The 18310-nt window shown below is 38.4% G+C and overlaps 1 protein-coding gene across 2 annotated transcripts in view; it reads left to right on the forward strand.

The window, feature by feature from the left end:
• GLG1 (golgi glycoprotein 1) overlaps positions 1-18310 on the forward strand; it is a 163173-nt gene that overhangs the window by 87609 nt on the left and 57254 nt on the right. For both annotated transcript variants that reach the window (XM_059152995.1, XM_059152996.1), the window contains exon 2: positions 11008-11040. In XM_059152995.1, the coding sequence (XP_059008978.1) occupies positions 11008-11040 (33 nt within the window). The remainder of the gene's footprint in view (positions 1-11007; positions 11041-18310) is intronic.

Raw genomic sequence — 18310 nt, forward strand, 5'->3', positions numbered from 1 at the left:
GTGGTCTCGGGGTCTTGGGATCGAGTCCTGCATCCGGCTCTCTGCTAGGCAGGGAGCCTGCTTCCCTCTCATTCTCTTTGCCTGCCTCTCTGCCTATCTGTGATCTCTGTCAAATAAATAAATAAAATCTTTAAAAAAAAAAAAAAAAACCTCCAGTTTTATTGTGTCCTAGAAGTATACTTTGGTCACTTACTTGGTTTCTCCAAATTTCAGTATCTTCCTCTGTAAAATTGGACACAATACCATTTATCTTGCAGTCAGTCCATCATGTAAGAAATTAAGGTAGCACCTAGTTCAGTTAAGTGACAACTTTTACCTTTTCCTGTACCCTTGACATTCCGTATTGGAGTTAGGCAGGTGTGTCCAAGCACTCAGTGCTTATCTCCTTTAGAGTCTTACTGCCACATCGCACATTCAGTATTATCTGAACTTTTCTAGTTCAGTCCGGCTGTGTTGGGTAAGGTTGTATCACGTTCTCTTCCCTGTATTCCTAATAGTTTCTGTATTGATACTAATGTATGCAACTTCAGCAGTTTCTTCTACAACGTTTGGTCATTAAATTAACAGAAAGCTGTTTATTTATGAGGCTTTTCATAAATTTTTCTCCTTTGAGTTCCATTGCCAAGTACTTACTTTGTATGAGGAAACACTTGATGTAAGAGACACTTGTTTTTGAAGTCCAGAGTCTACCTTCGAAGTGATGGAGAGCAGCTAATGGTCTACCAAAAGCTCAGCTTCTGATTTGATGCTCCGCAGGCTGGGAACCAGCTCTTTGCTTCTGATTTGAAGCCATGGGAGTGAGGGGAGGACTCCTCAACTAGTTACCAGGAAGGTTTCAGCACTTAATTCTTTGTCTTGATCATGTTCTTCTTTAGCATTTAAAAAAAATTACTACACATACCCCTAATATTATATAGCTATTTTTAAATATTAATTAATATTAATTTACTAGGGATGCCTTCTTGACTTAGTCGGTTAAGCATCTGCCTTCGGTTCAGGTCATGATCCCAGGGGCCTGGGACCAAGTCCTGCATCAGGCTCCTTGCTTGGTGGGGATCCTGCTTCTCCCTCTGCCTACTGCTCCCCCCTTTTGTGCTCTCTCTCTCCCTCTGACAAATAAAAAAATAAAATCTTAAGTACTAATTATTTTAACATATACACTATAAAAAGCATTAAAATATAAATTAAAAGATGAGCTTTAAAAAAAAAGGGATTTTTTTTTTTTTCTTGAGCCCTAGGGATCATCTAACCTGCAACTTCTTTGGAAATCATGCATTTGCAGCATCAATCATTTGTCTAATCCTTCAGGCCTATCTCAAGTCCCTATTCTTGCTTAATTGCATGACTTCACCATCTTCTCTCTCCAACTGGATTGTAAACTATCTGAGGTTAGAGATAGTGTCATATCATTCTTCTGTATCCCAAACAATGCCTTGCACAATTTTAGGTACATCATGATTATCCAGTATTTACTTGCTGATTCATTTCTTGGGATCATTTCAGAGTATTCTTTCATGGATATTTAACAAAACTTAAAAAAAAAATCCTCAGCCTTATTCTACCTTAGTAATTCTGGGTTTTATTCCTTATACTATTCATATTCTAAGATTAAAGATAATCAAGCCTATCTGCATTTATAGTTCTGCAGAAGCAGATATATACTCTGATGAAGTGATTTGATTGGGACATCACGGGAATGACACAGTCTGAGAATCAAACCTGTGTCAGCACACACATCTGTTTTCACTCCTTCAGATTGAGTGCTAAACTATAGCATTTTCTCTTTATACTTCCTCTGGAGTTTCTTGGTGGTGGCATTATTTCAGGTTCCTATTGTTTAGGCATACTACTTTATCTTTTATATTTTGCAGATAGGTCTCTGTTCAGTTCCTCTGAACATTACCATGTCCTTTGATTCTAAAGACCTTTTAAATTTCTTTTTTTTTTTTTTAAAGATTTTTATTTATTTATTGGACAGAGAGAGATCACAAGCAGGCAGAGGAGCAGGCAGAGAGAGAAGGGGAAGTAGGCTCCCCACCAAGCAGAGAGCCCGTTGTGGGGCTTGATCCCAGAACCCTGAGATCATGACCTGAGCCAAAGGCAGAGGCTTAACCCACTGAGCCACCCAGGCACCTCCCATTTTAAATTTCTGAAATTAGTTATTTGCAATTACACATAGACATTCTTCATAGCTATTCAGTTCTATGGGTCTCAATGTTTTAATATCATGACCTTGTTTTTATGGCATTCCTACATTGTCATCTCTTTCTGGAAAGAGACATTAAATCTAAAATGAAAAAAATAGAAGACCAGTTTATTATCAATTACAAATTAAGTTGACAAAAGAGACAGAAACTAAATACTGGGTTCCAAATATACAGTTCATTTGTGTCTCCATGGTTCATGTCATCTTTCATAAAAGGCTGCAGTACTGGGCACCTGGGTGGCTCAGTGGGTTAAGCCTCTGCCTTCAGCTCAGGTCGTGATTTCAGGGTCCTGGGATCGAGGCCCGCATCGGGCTCTCTGCTTGGCAGCGAGCCTGTTTCCCCTCTCTATCTCTGTCTGCCTACTTGTGACCTCTCTCTCTGTCAAATAAATAAATGAAATCTTTAAAAAAAAAAAAAAAAGGCTGCAGTACTCTGTACTTAACATAATCCACTAAATGAGATGGTAGTTGTTACCAGTTGCAGCTTAAAGGTCTTAGAATTTTTATTATTTCATTTGCTTGATAGGTATATTGCTCATTTTTTTCTTCCTAACAAACTCTTCAAACATTTCAAGTGCTTATAATGACAAATACTTATTTTTCTTGCCTGTGGCTCTGCAGGGCAGTTGAGATGGCTCTGCTCTGGGCTCCAGGTTAGGTTTAGGTTGGCCCCACCTGTCTCTCCTTCTCCTTGGGCTAGGAGCTACTTGGACTTGTTCTTCTCTTGGAGAATGGCAGGAGTGTGAGAGTAAAAAGCTAAACAGCCCAAGCAAGTTTAAAACCTCTTCTATTAGGTCTAGGTAAAATCTCATTGACCAAAGCAAGTCAGGAGCCTAGCCTCCTAACTCTGGAGCAGGGTGTATACTCATTGAACAGCCAGAGGCTGTGTACAGGTACAGGGCAAAGGTTATAGTTTCAGATGCTATCAAAGAGGACTAAAAATGGGGGGAAATAATCCAGACTACTACTGTAGGGAAGCAAACCCCTAAAACAGTCATTAATTCACTAATATATGTCCTGTGAATTGTAAACATGACAATACTTGCATATTATTTAAATACCTTCTTTTGAAAGTGCTCCAGTGCTCTGAATTTCTTTCCAGAATGCTCTTTTTTTTTTTTCCCTTAAGTAAGCTCCACACCCAAGGTACACAGAATTCACTTCCTTTGAGCAGGTTGGAATGCTATGGAAATTGAAAGAAAATGTGTCTATTCTTACAATTATATCTTTTTAAAGGTAAGAGCAACACTAAAGGAGATGTGTATTACAAAGTTATGTAATATTAAACATAATCTAGTCTACTTTTTAAATTACAGAATAGAAATTTCATTTACTCTCTCGTTCATAGAACCTGGCTTTGCAGAGTATATGTAGTCATGGGAACATATATATAATATCTGTTTTAAAAAAAACTTTCTATTTTAAATTATATACATGCAAGATTATAAACTCCTAAGAGTTACTTGATGTCCTGTGTACCTATCACCTAGCTTTGCCTAGTGGTGACTTGAGATTAGTAAGTATTTGAGAGAGAGAATGTGAGCAGGAGGAACAGAGGGAGAAGGAGAGAGAATCTCAAGCAAACTCTGTGTTCAGCACTGAGCCTTGTGGGTCAGGCTGGGTCTCACAACACTGAGATTAGCACCTGACCCCAAATCAGCAGTCGGTTGCTTAACCAACTGCAACATCCAGGCACCCTGACATTAGTTTTAAAATCATTGATGGACCTTCTTTGCCTTCTTTAATAAGCCTGGTTATTTTTGTTTGTTTTTGGGGGGGGTTGTTTTGTTTTGTTTTGTTTTAGATATCTGTCTTTAAAGAAAAGGACACTTGTATTGTGCCTGATTCTTTTTAGCTTTCAGAATTATGAAGTGTCTTGTAAGGATCCTGATGTCACTATTATTTTGTTTCTTTAGTACTTTTTAAACATATAATGTGTTATTTGGTTCAGGGGTACAAGTCTGTGATTCATCAGTTTTACACAGTACATCCCTCACCACAACACATACCCTCCCCAATGTCTACCACCCAGGCTCCCCATCCCCCTCCTATCCAGCAGCCCTCAGTTTGTTTCCTGAGATTAAGTGTCTTAGACTTTGTCTCCTTCCCTGGTTTCACCTTGTTTCATTTTTCCCTCCCTTCCCCCTGTCTTGTTTCCAAATTCCTCATATTAGTGAGCTCATACAATAATTGTCTTTCTCTGTTTGAGTTACTTCATTAGCATAATGCCCTCTAGTTCCATCCATGTCATTGCAAATAGCAAAATTTCATTTTTTGATGGCCGCGTATTATTCCACTTTGTGTATGTGAGTGTGTGTGTGTGTGTGTGTGTGTATCTTCTTTATCCATTTGTGGATGGACATCTGGGCTCTTTCCATAGTTTGGCTATTGTGGACATTGCTGCTATAAACATTGGGGTGCAGATGCCCGTTTGGATCACCATATTTGTATCTCTGGGGTAAATACCCAGTAGTGCATTTGCTGAGTCATAGCGTAGCTCTATTTTCAACTTTTTGGGGAGCCTCCATATTGTTTTCCACAGTGGCTCCACCAGCTTGCATTCCCACCAACAGTGTAGGAGGTTTCCCCTTTCTCTGCATCCTTGCCTACATCTGTCATTTCCTGACTTGTTAATTTTAGCCATTCTCACTGGTGTAAGGTGGTATCTCACTGTGGTTTTGATTTGTATTTCCCTAATGCTGCTAATATTGAGCACTTTTTCATGTGCCTGTTGGCCATTTGGACGTCTTTTTTGCAGAAATGTCTGTTCATGTTGTCTGCCCATTTTTTTTATTGGATTGTTTGTTCTTTGGGTGTTGAGTTTGACAAATTCTTTATAGATCTTTGGCTACTTACCCTTTATCTCCTATGTCATTTGCAAATATCTTCTCCCATTCTTTCGTTATCTTTTGGTTTTGTTGACTGTTCCTTTGCTGTGCAAAATCTTTTTATCTTGATGAAGTCCCACTTGTTCATTTTGCCCTTGCTTCTCTTGCCTTTGGTGATGTGTCCAGGAAGAAGTTGCTGCGGCTGAGGTTGAAGAGGTTGCTGCCTGTGTTCTCCTCAAGGATTTTGATGGATTCCTGTCTCACTCTTAGGTCTTTTGTCCATTTTGAGGCTATTTTTGTAGGTGGTGTAAGGAAATGGTCCATTTCATACTTCTGCATGTGGCTCTCCAATTTTCCTGACACCATTTGTTAAAGAGACTCTCCTTTTTTATTCCATTGGTTATTCTTTTCCTGCTTTGTCGAAGATGAGTTGACCATAGAGTTGAGAGTCTATTTCTGAGTTCTCTATTCTATTCCATTGATCTTTGTGTTTGTTTTTGTGCCAGTACCATACTGTCTTAATGATTACAGCTTTGTAATAGAGCTTGAAGTCTGGAATTGTGATGCCACCCTCTTTGGTTTTCTTTTTCAACATTGCTCTGGCTATTCAGATTCTGGCTTTTCTGATTCCATACAAATTTTAGGATTGTTTGTTCCATTTCTTTGAACAAAGTTGATGGTATTTTGATAGGGATTGCTTTGAATATGTAGATTACAATCTAGGTAGCATAGACATTTCAACAGTATTTATTCTTCCAATCCATGATCATGGAATGTTTTTCCATCTCTTTGTTCTTCCTCAGTTTCTTTTATGCATGAACTCTGTAGTTTTCCGAGTACAGATTCTTTATCTCTTTGGTTAGATTTATTCCTAGGTATCTTAGGATTTTTGGTGCAATTGGAAATGGGATCTACTCCATAATTTCTCTTTCTTTTGCTCATTGTTGGTGTATAGAAATGCAACTGATTTCTGTGCATTGATTTTGTGTCCTTCCACTTTACTGAATTTCTATATGAGTCCTAGCAGTTTTGGGAGAGAGTCTTTTGGGTTTTCCACATAAAGTATCATATCATCTGCAATGAGTGAGAGTTTGACTTCTTTGCTGATTTAGATGCCTTTATTTCTTTTTGTTGTCTGATTGCTGAGGCTAGGACTTCTAGTACTTTGTTGAACAGCAGTGGTGATAGTGGACATACCTGCCGTGTTCCTGACCTTAGGGGAAGAGCTCTCAATTTTTTCCCACTGAGAAGGATATTTGCTGTAGGTTTTTCATGCATGGCTTTTATGATATTGAGATATGTACCCTCTATCCTTATACTTTGAAAAGTTTTAAATAAGAAAGGATGCTGTACTTTGTCATATACTTTTCACACATCTATTGAGAATATGATATGTTTCTTGTCCTTTCTTTTATTAGTGTAGTATATCACATTGATTGATTTGCAAATGTTGAACCAACCTTGCAGCCCTGAATAAATCCCATTTGGCGGTGGTGAATAATCCTTTTTATGTACTGTTGGATCCTATTGACTAGTATTTTGGTGAGAATTTTTGCATCCATGTTCCTCAGGGATATTGGTCTGTAATTCTTTTTGGTAGGGTAATCCTGACCTCATAAAAAATGAGTTTGGAAGTTTTCCTTCCATTTCACAGCTTCAGAAGAATAGGTTTTTAATTCTTCTTTAAATGTTTGGTGGAATTCCCCTCAGAAGCCATCTGGCCCTGGGCTTTTGTTTGTTGGAAGATTTTTCATTACTACTTCAACTTCCTTGCTGATTATGGATCTACTGTTCAGGTTTTCTGTTTATTCCTGCTTCACTTTTGGTAGTTTTTATGTCTCTAGGAATGCATCCATTTCTAACAGATTGTCTAATTTGTCAGCATATAGCTGTTCATAATATGTTCTTATAGTTTGTATTTTTTTTGGTGTTGGTTTTGATCTCCTCTTTCATGTGTGATTTTATTTATTTGGGTTCTTTTTTCCTTTTTAATAAGTCTGGCCAGTGGTTTATCAGTCTTACTAATTCTTTCAAAGAACCAGCTCCTAGTTTCATTGATCTGTTCTCCTGTTCTGTTGGTTTCTGTTTCATTGATTTCTGCTCTGATCTTTATTATTTTCTTCCCCTGTCGGGTTTAGTCTTTGTTTGTTCTTCTTTCTCCAGCTCCTTTAGTTTCTTCAGAAAGGCTTGTATGGCTGTGTTCTTCCCTCTTAGGACTGCCTTTGCTGCATCCCAAAGATTTTTGAATGGTTGTATTTTCATTTTCATTCATTTCTCTGAATTTTTTAAATTCTTCTCTAATTTCCTGGTTGACCCATTCATTCCTTAGTAGGATCCTCTTTAGCCTCCATGTATTTGAGTTCTTTACAACTTTCCTCTTGTGATTGACTGGTTTCAAAGCATTGCGGTCTAAAAATATGTAGGGAACGATCCCAGTCTTTTGGTACCAATTGAGACCTGATTTGTGACCCAGGATGTGATCTATTCTGGAGAATGTTCTATGTGCACTGGAGAAGAATGTGTGTTCTGCAACCTTGGGGTGGGATGTTCTGAATGTATCTGTGAAGTCCATCTGGTCCAGTGTGTCGTTTAAAACACTTATTTCCTTGTTGATCTTTTGCTTAGGTGATCTGTCCCTTTTAGTGAGGGGTGTGTTAAAGTCCCCTACTGTTACTGTATTATTATTGATGTGTTTGTCAATTTTGTTATTAATCGGCTGCTTCCATGTTGGGGCATAAATATTTACAATTGTTAGATCTTCTCGTTGGATAGCACCTTTAAGTATGATACAGTGTCCTTCCTCACCTCTTATTATAGTCTTTGGTTTAAAATCTAATTGATTGTCACCCCATCTTTCTTTTGATGCCATTAGCATGATAAATGGTTTTCCACCCCTCACTTTAAATCATGACGTACGTATCTTTGGGTCTGAAATGAGTCTCTTGCAGACAGCATATTGATGGGTCTTGCTTTTTTATCCAGTCTTGTACCCTGTGTCTTTTGATTGGGGTATTTAGTCCTTTACTTTTAGGGTAGCTATTGAAAGATATTAATTTAGTGCTATTGTATTGCCTGTAAGGTAACTATTACTGTATATTGTCTGTTCTTTTCTGGTCTGTGTTACCTTTATGTTCTTTCTTTGCTTAAAGGATCCCTTTTAGGGGCGCCTGGGTGTCTCAGTGGGTTAAGCCTCTGCCTTCGGCTCAGGTCATGATCCCAGGGTCCTGAGATCGAGTCCCACGTCAGGCTCTCTGCTCGGCAGGGAGCCTGCTTCTTCCTCTCTCTCTTTCAGCCTGCCTCTCTGCCTACTTGTGATCTCTGTCTGTCAAATAAATAAATAAAATCTTTTAAAAAAGGGGGGGGGGATCCCTTTCAGTATTTTTTGTAGGGCTGGTTTGGTAATTGCAAATTCTTTTAATTTCTCTTTGTCCTAAAAGCTTTTTATTTCTATTTTCAATAGCTTTTTATTTTCAATAACACTTTTGCTGGATATAGTATTCTTGGCTGCATATTTTTTTTTCACTTAGTTTCTGGATCACACCAGTCCTTTCCAGCCTGCCACGTCTCTGTAGATAGGTCTGCTGCCAATCAAATGTTTCTACCATTGTAGGTTACAGATGTCTTGTCCTGAGCTGCTTTCAGGACTTGTTTGTCTCTGAGATTCGTAGTTTTACTATTAGGTGTCGGGGTGTTGATCTATTTTTGTTGATTTTGAAGGGGGTCTTCTGAGCCTCCTGGATTTTGATGCCTGTTTCCTCCCCTAAATTAGGGAAGTTCTCCACTATAATTTGCTCCAATATACTTCTGCCCCTGTCTTTCTTCTTCTGGGATCCCAATTATTCTAATATCGTTTCACTTTATGGTATCACTTATCTCTCAAATTCTCCCCTCGTGATGCAATAGTTGTTTATCTCTCTCTCAGTGTCTTTATTCTCCATCATTTGGCCTTTCATGTTACTAATTCTCTCTTCTGCCTCACTTATCCTAGTAGTAAGAGCCTCAATTTTTTATTGCATCTCATGAAAAGCCTTTTTGATGTTGACTTAGTTAGATTTTAATTCTCCAGGGATTCTCTAGTGTCCTCTATGCTCTTTTCCAAGCCCAGCTAGTATCTTTATAATTGTTATTCTGCACTCTAGTTCTAATGTCTTACTAATGTCCATATTGATTAGGTCCCTGGCAGTTGGTACTGTCTCTTGTTCTATTTTTTGAGGTGAGTTTTTCCATTTTGTCCAGAGAAAAATAGATGAATGAGAGAACAAAATGCTAAAGGGTAACAATGACTCCAGAGAAATGTAACATGGAACAAATCAGAAGAGACCCAAGAGACCCACAGGTGGGGGTAGGGGGGAAGAATATGATCAGGCTGTTTCATAGAACAGAGCCATATACTGGATTTTGGGTATATTTTGGTCTGTTAGAAGAAACTGGATCTCAAAATTTTAAAAGAAAGTAAAACTTACATATATACAAAAATAAGGTTAAATACAATGAATGGAGGTGATACAACTGCAAAAATTAAATTTAAAAAAGTTTTTAAAAGGGAAATGATAAGTTGGTTGAAAAAGGAAATAAAAATGGGAAAAAGAAAGAAAAAGAAACAAAAAATAATAAAATTTTAAAAATTAAAGTCGAAAGACTAAAGAATCATGGGGAAAAAGCCATGAATTCTATGTGCTGAATTCCCCTAGCACTGGAGTTTTGCAGTAAACTTGGTAAACTTGGTCTTGGCTGGACGTTCTTGCTGATCTTCTGGGGCAAGGGTGTTACATTGCTTCTCAAGTGTATTTGCCCTACGCAGAATTGCATCGTCCTTGCCAGCGGCCAGGCTAAGTAATATGCTTGGTTTGCTCTCTCTAGTTTTTCTTCCCTAACAGCTTTCCACACAGCTTTTGAGGAAGAGAGTGAAAACGGCAGCCTCCCAATCTCTGGCCTCAGAGGAGCTGAGAGCTCGGGTCCCCACTCCTTAGTGCACCCTCAGAGAAAAGCAGTCCATCACTCCTCTCTCCCTGGTCTCCGGCCGTACTCTGCTCACCCAGCCTGTGACAGTGCGTTTCTATTTCTGGCACATGGCCCCATTTGGCGTCTCCAAACCCAGCAGATGCCTGCATTGGGCTCCCCTCCTGCTCATCCTTGGGGAGGAAGGGAAGTCTTTCTGGTTCTGCCAGGTTTTGGGCCCCAGCTCAAAGTGCAGTGGCCCAACTGTACTGCATATCACGGTTTATGGCAATCCCAAGCTGAGAGCCCACTCCTCGGCTCAGTCTTTGGAGCCAATTTCCCTGCCTCGATGCCTGGGAGTTCTGCCACATTCATGCAACCCTGGTCTTTCTGTGACCCCAAGAGTCCTGAGACCACACTGTATCAGTGAGGGCTCCACCCCTTGCTTAGCCACCAGAGTTAAGTTCCTCACCGGAGCAAACTTATAGAATTCCCAATTTTGTGCTCTGCTGCTGTATCATTTGCCAGTAGCCGGCTGACAGAAGTACCCCCCAACCCTGCGGTCTTCCCGTACATCTCAGATTCACTTCTCTGCAGGTCCTACCTTCCAGAAAGTGATCACTTTTCTGCTCATAGAGTTGCTGCTATTCTTTTCTTCAATCTCCTGTTGAGTTGGTAGATGTCCAGAATGCTTTGATAGCTATCTAGCTGAATTCCCGGGACCAGATGAAATTTAGGTCTTCTACTCCTCTGCCATCTTGAACTCTTCCCTCTTTACTACTTTCTTTTCCATTTTCCCCATTTTCAGATTGTACCATTGATTAGAAAGTGATTATATCTCATCTACTTTTCTGGTATATTCCTCCCTGGCAATCTAAAACATATATAAGCCCATTTTATTTCTTAAATTGAAGAAGCATACTCAGTTAAATATTCAGATTTCTTGTTTTGAGTTTATTTTGGTGGTATTTGAAAACTTGAGGGTTAGTTTTTTGGGTTTTTTTTAACATCATCTCTCTTTTTTTTTCCTTTTAGCCTGAAAATGAGATTTCTTCAGACTGCAATCATGTAAGTATGGATTTTCCATAACTCACCATATGTGCTTTATATATATGGCAGATTCAGGCTTTTCCTGTTGTTCCGGGAAACATTATGTCTTCTTAGATTCTCTTAATCTTTTTTTTTTTTTTTTTAAGATTTTATTTATTTATTTATTTGACAGAGACAGTGAGAGAGGGAGTAGAGCCAGGGGGAGTGGAAGAGGGAGAAGCAGGATTCCCGCCGAGCAGGGAGCCCAGTGCGGTACTTGATCCCAGGACCCCCGGATCATGAACTGAGCCAAAGGCAGACGCTTAACAACTGAGCCACCCGGGTGCCCCAGATTCTCTTACTCTTAACAAGGATGATAAAACTTATTTAAGGACCATGTAAATCTGCAAATACCCCTCCATTCTAGAAACAAGCAGATTTTGTCAAATATTTATGTACTTAAGCTTAAGTTTTACTTCAGGTATAGCTACCATTTGAAAATAATTGTTTCTATGCTTATCATGCTTACAACTTTATTTTTATTTTCAAAGATTTTATTTGTTTATTTGAGACAGAGCATGTGGGTGGGTAGAGGGAGAGGGAGAAGCAGACTCCTGCTGAACAGGGAGCCCCATGGAGGGCTCCATCCCAGGACCCTGGGATCATGATTTGAGCCAAAGGCAGACACATGGCTGACTGAGCCACCCAGATGCCCTATGTTAAAGGTTTTATACACACACATACACACACACACTCAAGAGATAACTAGAATTAATACATTAAAAATCATTTGTATAGGGGTGACCTGAGATCCTAACCTAAGCTGAAACCAAGAGGTGGATGCTTAACTGACTTAGGCACCCAGGTGCCCCAAAGAACTATATTCTTTAATAGAAAGTGCTGCTAATAAACATAGCAACAGGGGCCCCTGGGAGACTCAGTTGGTTAAGCATCTGCCTTCAGCTCAGGTCATGATCCTGGGGTCCTGAGATCCAGTCCTGCGTTGGACTGCCCCCTCCACAGGGAGGCTGCTTCTCTTTCTCCTTGTCCGTCTGCTTGCCGCTCCCCATGCTTGTGCTTATTTTCTCTCTCTCTCTGTCAAATAAAGAAATAAAATATTTTTTAAAGATAACTAGAATTAATACATTAAAAATCATTTGTATAGGGGTGACCTAAGATCCTAACCTAAGCTAACCTATTTTTTAAAGATTTTATTTCTTTATTTGACAGAGAGAGAGATACAGTGAGAGAGGGAACACAAGCAGGAGGAGTGGAAGAGGGAGAAGCAGTCTTCCCGAGGAGCAGGGTGCCTGGTGTGAGGCTCAATCCCAGGATGCTAGGATCATGACCTGAGTCAGTCATCCCCTTAATGACTGAGCCGTTCAGGCGCCCTAAATATAATATTTTTTAAAAATAAAAATAAAAATAGGTGACAAGTATAAACAGATTATTTATAATGAAAAAGATGTCTAATAAACCATTAAAATTTGATTGTCTCTTATAGTTAAAAGTGTGAAAATTAAAAGACAAATGAGTGCATTATTTTCATCCATCTGATTAGCAAATATAAAAAATCTGATAAATACATAATATTGATGGGAATATGGGGATATAAGCTTTCTCTAGCCCACTGATTAGCCAGCTGCTACCCATTGGCCTAATCCAGACCACTGCCTATTTTTATGCATAAAGTTTTATTGGTACACTTCCACACCCATTCAGTTATATACTATCTTTGGTGCTTTCCATGCTATAATAGAAAGATTGAGTAATTTCAACAGTTACTGTATGTAGGTCCCTATAAGTATAAAAGATTTTTCTTTCAGGCCTTTTGCAGAAAAGGTGGTTAAACTCTGCTCTGCCTGTGAATAAGAATATAAATATGAAAACTTCTTTGTAAAGCAGTCAACTTAAAATATGTATATACTTTGGCCTAACATTTTTACTTCTAAGAATAGAAGTGGTAATAGTTATACTTAAAAGAACTGATTCAAATATGTCCATAAGGGGATTTTGTGGCATTATTTATAAAGCAAAAAATTAGGGAAAATATTCAAAATCCATCAGTCAAGTGACTCTGGCATAGGGGGATCCCGGAAAGTAGCTAATTTATGACGTAGGAGTCCTAAAAGGCTCGAGAAGAGGAAGGATTTGACACTGTTAAAAATAGGGACAAAGTATACAGAAAATAGAAAATTATGTCCTTACAAAAAGAGAAGATTAGGACACAGAGACAGAGGGAAAACCATGTGAGGATACAAGAAGAAAAGTCTCAGAAGAAATCAGTACTGCTAACACTTTAATCTCAGACATCTAAACTCCAGAATTGTGAGAAAATAAATCTCTTGCTTAAGCCAACTGGTCTGTGGTATTTTGTTAGGCAGCCCTAGCAAACTAATACACTTTTTTTGGGTTGGGATGGGTTGCGTGATAATCTTTCCCATTAAAACTAGTGGATCAAGTTTAAAAAATTAAACAGCTTTCCACCTACTGGGGGTGTTCTGGAATAAATTAGTGTTGTTAAGCAAGAGATAAAATTAGTTATGAAGAATTGTTAGGCCAGTATATTTGAAAATGTTTGCACAGTGGACAAATTACTAGAGAAAGAAATTTACCAAAACCAACACAAGAAGTAGAAAATTTGTGTGGCCTATATTTATTTTAAAAAATTAATCTGTAAATAAAAATCTTTACTGGCTGACTGGCTCAGTATCTTGATCTTGGTGTTTCAAGTTTGAGCACCACATGGGGTGTAGAGATTACTTAAATGAATAAAACTTTAAATATTTATTTATTTATTTATTTATAAAGTTTTTATTTATTTATTTGAGATAGAGCCAGAGAGAGCAAGTGGGGTGAGAGAGAACAAGCAGGATGAAGGGCAGAGGGAGAAGCAGACTCCCCGCTGAGCAGGGAGCCTGATGTGGGGCTTGATCTGAGGACTCCAGAATCATGACCTGAGGTGAAGGCAGCCACTCAACCAACTGAGCCATCCAAGTGTCCCTTAAAAAATATTTTTTAAAAAATGAAGCTTTAAATAAAAATCCCATAAAGAAAGCATTAGATGTTTAAGTATCTGCCCTCGGCTTAGGTCATGATCCTGGGGTCCTGGGATCGAGTCCCACATTGGGCTCCCTGCACCTTGGGAGCCTGCTTCTCCCTTTGCCTCTCCTCCTCCTCTCTCTCTCTGTCTCTCTCATGAGTAAATAAATAGAATCTTTTTAAAAGGATTTTATTTATTTATTAGAGATAGACAACTTGACACAAGCTGGGGGAGATACAGAGGGAGAAGGAGAATCAGGCTCCCCACTGAGCAGGGAACCCAGTGAGGGGCTCAAACCAGGACTCTGGGATCATGACCTGAGCTGAAGATAGATACTTAACTGACTGAGCCACCTAGGTGCCCCAATATCAGTCTTCTAAAGGATAAAAAAAAGCAGAAATGTTTTTCTATTCATTATGAGGCTAACATTACCTTAGTATCACATAACAAGGATAAAACAAGAAGGAAAACATAGGCCAGTGTCACTTGTGAACCATAGATTAAAAAATGTTAACCAAATTAGTAGCAAACTGAATCCACTAAAATATAAGAAGGGAAATACATCAGGACTGCACTGGATTTATTGCAGAACTTTGAGATTAATTTAACATTTGAAAAGTTAGTTACAATAAAGGAGAAAAAGTTATGTCATCATCTCAGTAGGTACATTAAATCATTTGACTAAATTCAATACTGATTTTTTAAGCTTCTAATACGGGAAATTTTCTAATGTTAGTAATTAGACTGCAGGCTGCAGGATATAAGATTAGTAGATTAAAAAGCCAGCTGTATTGCTACTGACCAGCAATGAATGATCTGAAAATGAAATTAAAACAACTATATTTACAATAGCATCAAGAAGAATCAAATACTTAAGAATAAATTTAACATGGGGTGCTTAGGTGGCTCAGTGGGTTAAGCCTCTTTCTTCTGCTCTGGTCATGATCTCAGGATCCTGGGATCGAGCCCCGCATCAGGCTCTCTGCTCAGCCGGGAACCTGTTTCCCCCTCTCTCTGCCTGCCACTCTGCCTGCTTGTGATCTCTGTCAAATAAATAAATAAAATCCTTTAAAAAAATTTAAATAAATTTAACCAAAAAAGTATAAGACTGGTATACTGAACTCCATGGAAAACATCTTTGAACAAAATTGAAGATGATTTAAAGGAAAAGACATCCTGTTTCATGGATTGGAAAATATAATATTGTTAAGATGGTAATACTCTCCAAGTTGATCTACATTCAGGCAATTCCTGTCAAAATTTCTGCTGACAACTTTGCAGAAATTGACATACTGACCCTAAAATTCATATGGAAATGCGAGGGATCCAAAAGAGCCAAAACAGTCTTGAAAAAAGAACAAATTCATAATTCCCGATTTCAAAATTTATTGTAGAGTCACAGTAATCAAGCCTGTGTGGTACTTGCATAAGGATAGATATATAGATCAGTGTAATAGAATTGAGAATTCAGAAAAAACATTCATTTATAGTGAACTGATTTTCAGCAAGGGTGCCAAGATAATACACTGGGGGTAAATAGGAGACTTTTCAACAGATGGTTCTGGAACAGCTTGATATCCACATACCTCAAGATGAATGTGGACCCCTATTTCATACCATATATATAAAAATGGATCGAAGACCTAAATATAAGAGCTAAATTATAAATCACCCAGATAAAACTGTAGATGTAAATCTTAATGACATTAGATTAGGCAAAGGTTTTTAAGGTATGATACCTAAAGTACAACTAACCAAAGACAAAATAAAATGAAATTCATCAAAATTTAAAACTTCTGTGGCTTCAGAGAGTACTGTCAAGAAAATTGAAAGCCCAAGGAATGAGAGAAAATATTTGCAAATCATATATCCAATAAGGGTCTAGTAATGAGAACATACTTTAAAAAGCTTCTTACAGCTCAACAATAAACAAATTTTAAAATTATCACTCTTCGCAGATGATATGATACTATATGTGGAAAACCCAAAAGACTCCACTCCAAAACTGCTAGAACTTATACAGGAATTCAGTAAAGTGTCAGGATATAAAATCAATGCACAGAAATCAGTTGCATTTCTCTACACCAACAGCAAAACAGAAGAAAGAGAAATTAAGGAGTCAATCCCATTTACAATTGCACCCAAAACCATAAGATACCTAGGAATAAGCCTAACCAAAGAGGCACAGAATCTATACTCAGAAAACTATAAAGTACTCATGAAAGAAATTGAGGAAGACACAAAGAAATGGAAAAATGTTCCATGCTCCTGGATTGGAAGAATAAATATTGTGAAAATGTCTATGCTACCTAAAGCAATCTACACATTTAATGCAATTCCTATCAAAGTACCATCCAACTTTTTCAAAGAAATGGAACAAATAATTCTAAAATTTATATGGAACCAGAAAAGATCTCGAATAGCCAAAGGGATATTGAAAAAGAAAGCCAACGTTGGTGGCATCACAATTCCGGACTTCAAGCTCTATTACAAAGCTGTCATCCTCAAGACAGCATGGCACTGGCACAAAAACAGACACATAGATCAATGGAACAGAATAGAGAGCCCAGAAATAGACCCTCAACTCTACAGTCAACTAATCTTCGACAAAGCAGGAAAGAATGTCCAATGGAAAAAAGACAGCCTCTTCAATAAATGGTGCTGGGAAAATTGGACAGCCACATGCAGAAAAATGAAATTGGACCATTTCCTTATACCACACACAAAAATAGACTCAAAATGGATGAAGGACCTCAATGTGCGAAAGGAATCCATCAAAATCCTTGAGGAGAACACAGGCAGCAACCTCTTCGACCTCAGCCGCAGCAACATCTTCCTAGGAACACCGCCAAAGGCAAGGGAAGCAAGGGCAAAAATGAACTATTGGGATTTCATCAAGATCAAAAGCTTTTGCATAGCAAAGGAAACAGTTAACAAAATCAAAAGACAACTGACAGAATGGGAGAAGATATTTGCAAACGACATATTAGATAAAGAACTAGTGTCCAGAATCTATAAAGAACTTAGCAAACTCAACACCCAAAGAACAAATAATCCAATCAAGAAATGGGCAGAGGGCATGAACAGACATTTCTGCAAAGAAGTCATCCAGATGGCCAACAGACACATGAAAAAGTGCTCCATATCACTCGGCATCAGGGAAATACAAATCAAAACCACAATGAGGTATCACCTCATACCAGTTAGAATGGCCAAAATAAACAAGTCAGGAAATGACAGATGCTGGCAAGGATGCGGAGAAAGGGGAACCCTCCTACACTCTTGGTGGGAATGCAAGCTGGTGCAGCCACTCTGGAAAACAGCATGGAGGTTCCTCAAAATGTTGAAAATAGAACTGCCCTATGACCCAGCAATTGCACTATTGGGTATTTACCCTAAAGATACAAACGTAGTGATCCAAAGGGGCACGTGCACCCGAATGTTTATAGCAGCAATGTCCACAATAGCCAAACTATGGAAAGAACCTAGATGTCCATCAACAGATGAATGGATCAAGAAGATGTGGTATATATACACAATGGAATACTATGCAGCCATCAAAAGAAATGAAATCTTGCCATTTGCGACAACGTGGACGGAACTAGAGCGTATCATGCTTAGTGAAATAAATCAAGCAGAGAAAGACAACTATCATATGATCTCCCTGATATGAGGAAGTGGTGATGCAACATGGGGGCTTAAGTGGGTAGGAGAAGAATAAATGAAACAAGATGGGATTGGGAGGGAGACAAACCATAAGTGACTCTTAATCTCACAAAACAAACTGAGGGTTGCTGGGGGGAGGGGGTTTGGGAGAAGGGGGTGGGATTATGGACATTGGGGAGGGTATGTGCTTTGGTGAGTGCTGTGAAGTGTGTAAACCTGGTGATTCACAGACCTGTACCCCTGGGGATAAAAATATATGTTTATAAAAAATAAAAAAATTAAGATTTGAAAAAAGAAATAAAATAAGCAATGGATTTGAATAAACGTCTCTCTGAAGAAATATACAGATGGCAATAAGCACATGAAAAGATGCTCGACAACATTCATCTTAAGGAAATGCAAATCAGAATTACAATATATTATATTATACCTATGGGATGACTGTAATAAAAAAGACAATAACAGATGTTGAAAATATGGGGAAATTGGAATCCTCATACATTGCTGGTGGGAATGTGAAATGGTATAGCCACTACAGAAGATAGTCTGGTAGTTCTTCAAAAGGTTAAACAGTTGTGATCTGAACAATCAGTTCCACTC

The sequence above is a fragment of the Mustela lutreola genome, chromosome 16, assembly GCF_030435805.1.
Source record: "Mustela lutreola isolate mMusLut2 chromosome 16, mMusLut2.pri, whole genome shotgun sequence".
Lineage (NCBI taxonomy): Eukaryota > Metazoa > Chordata > Mammalia > Carnivora > Mustelidae > Mustela > Mustela lutreola.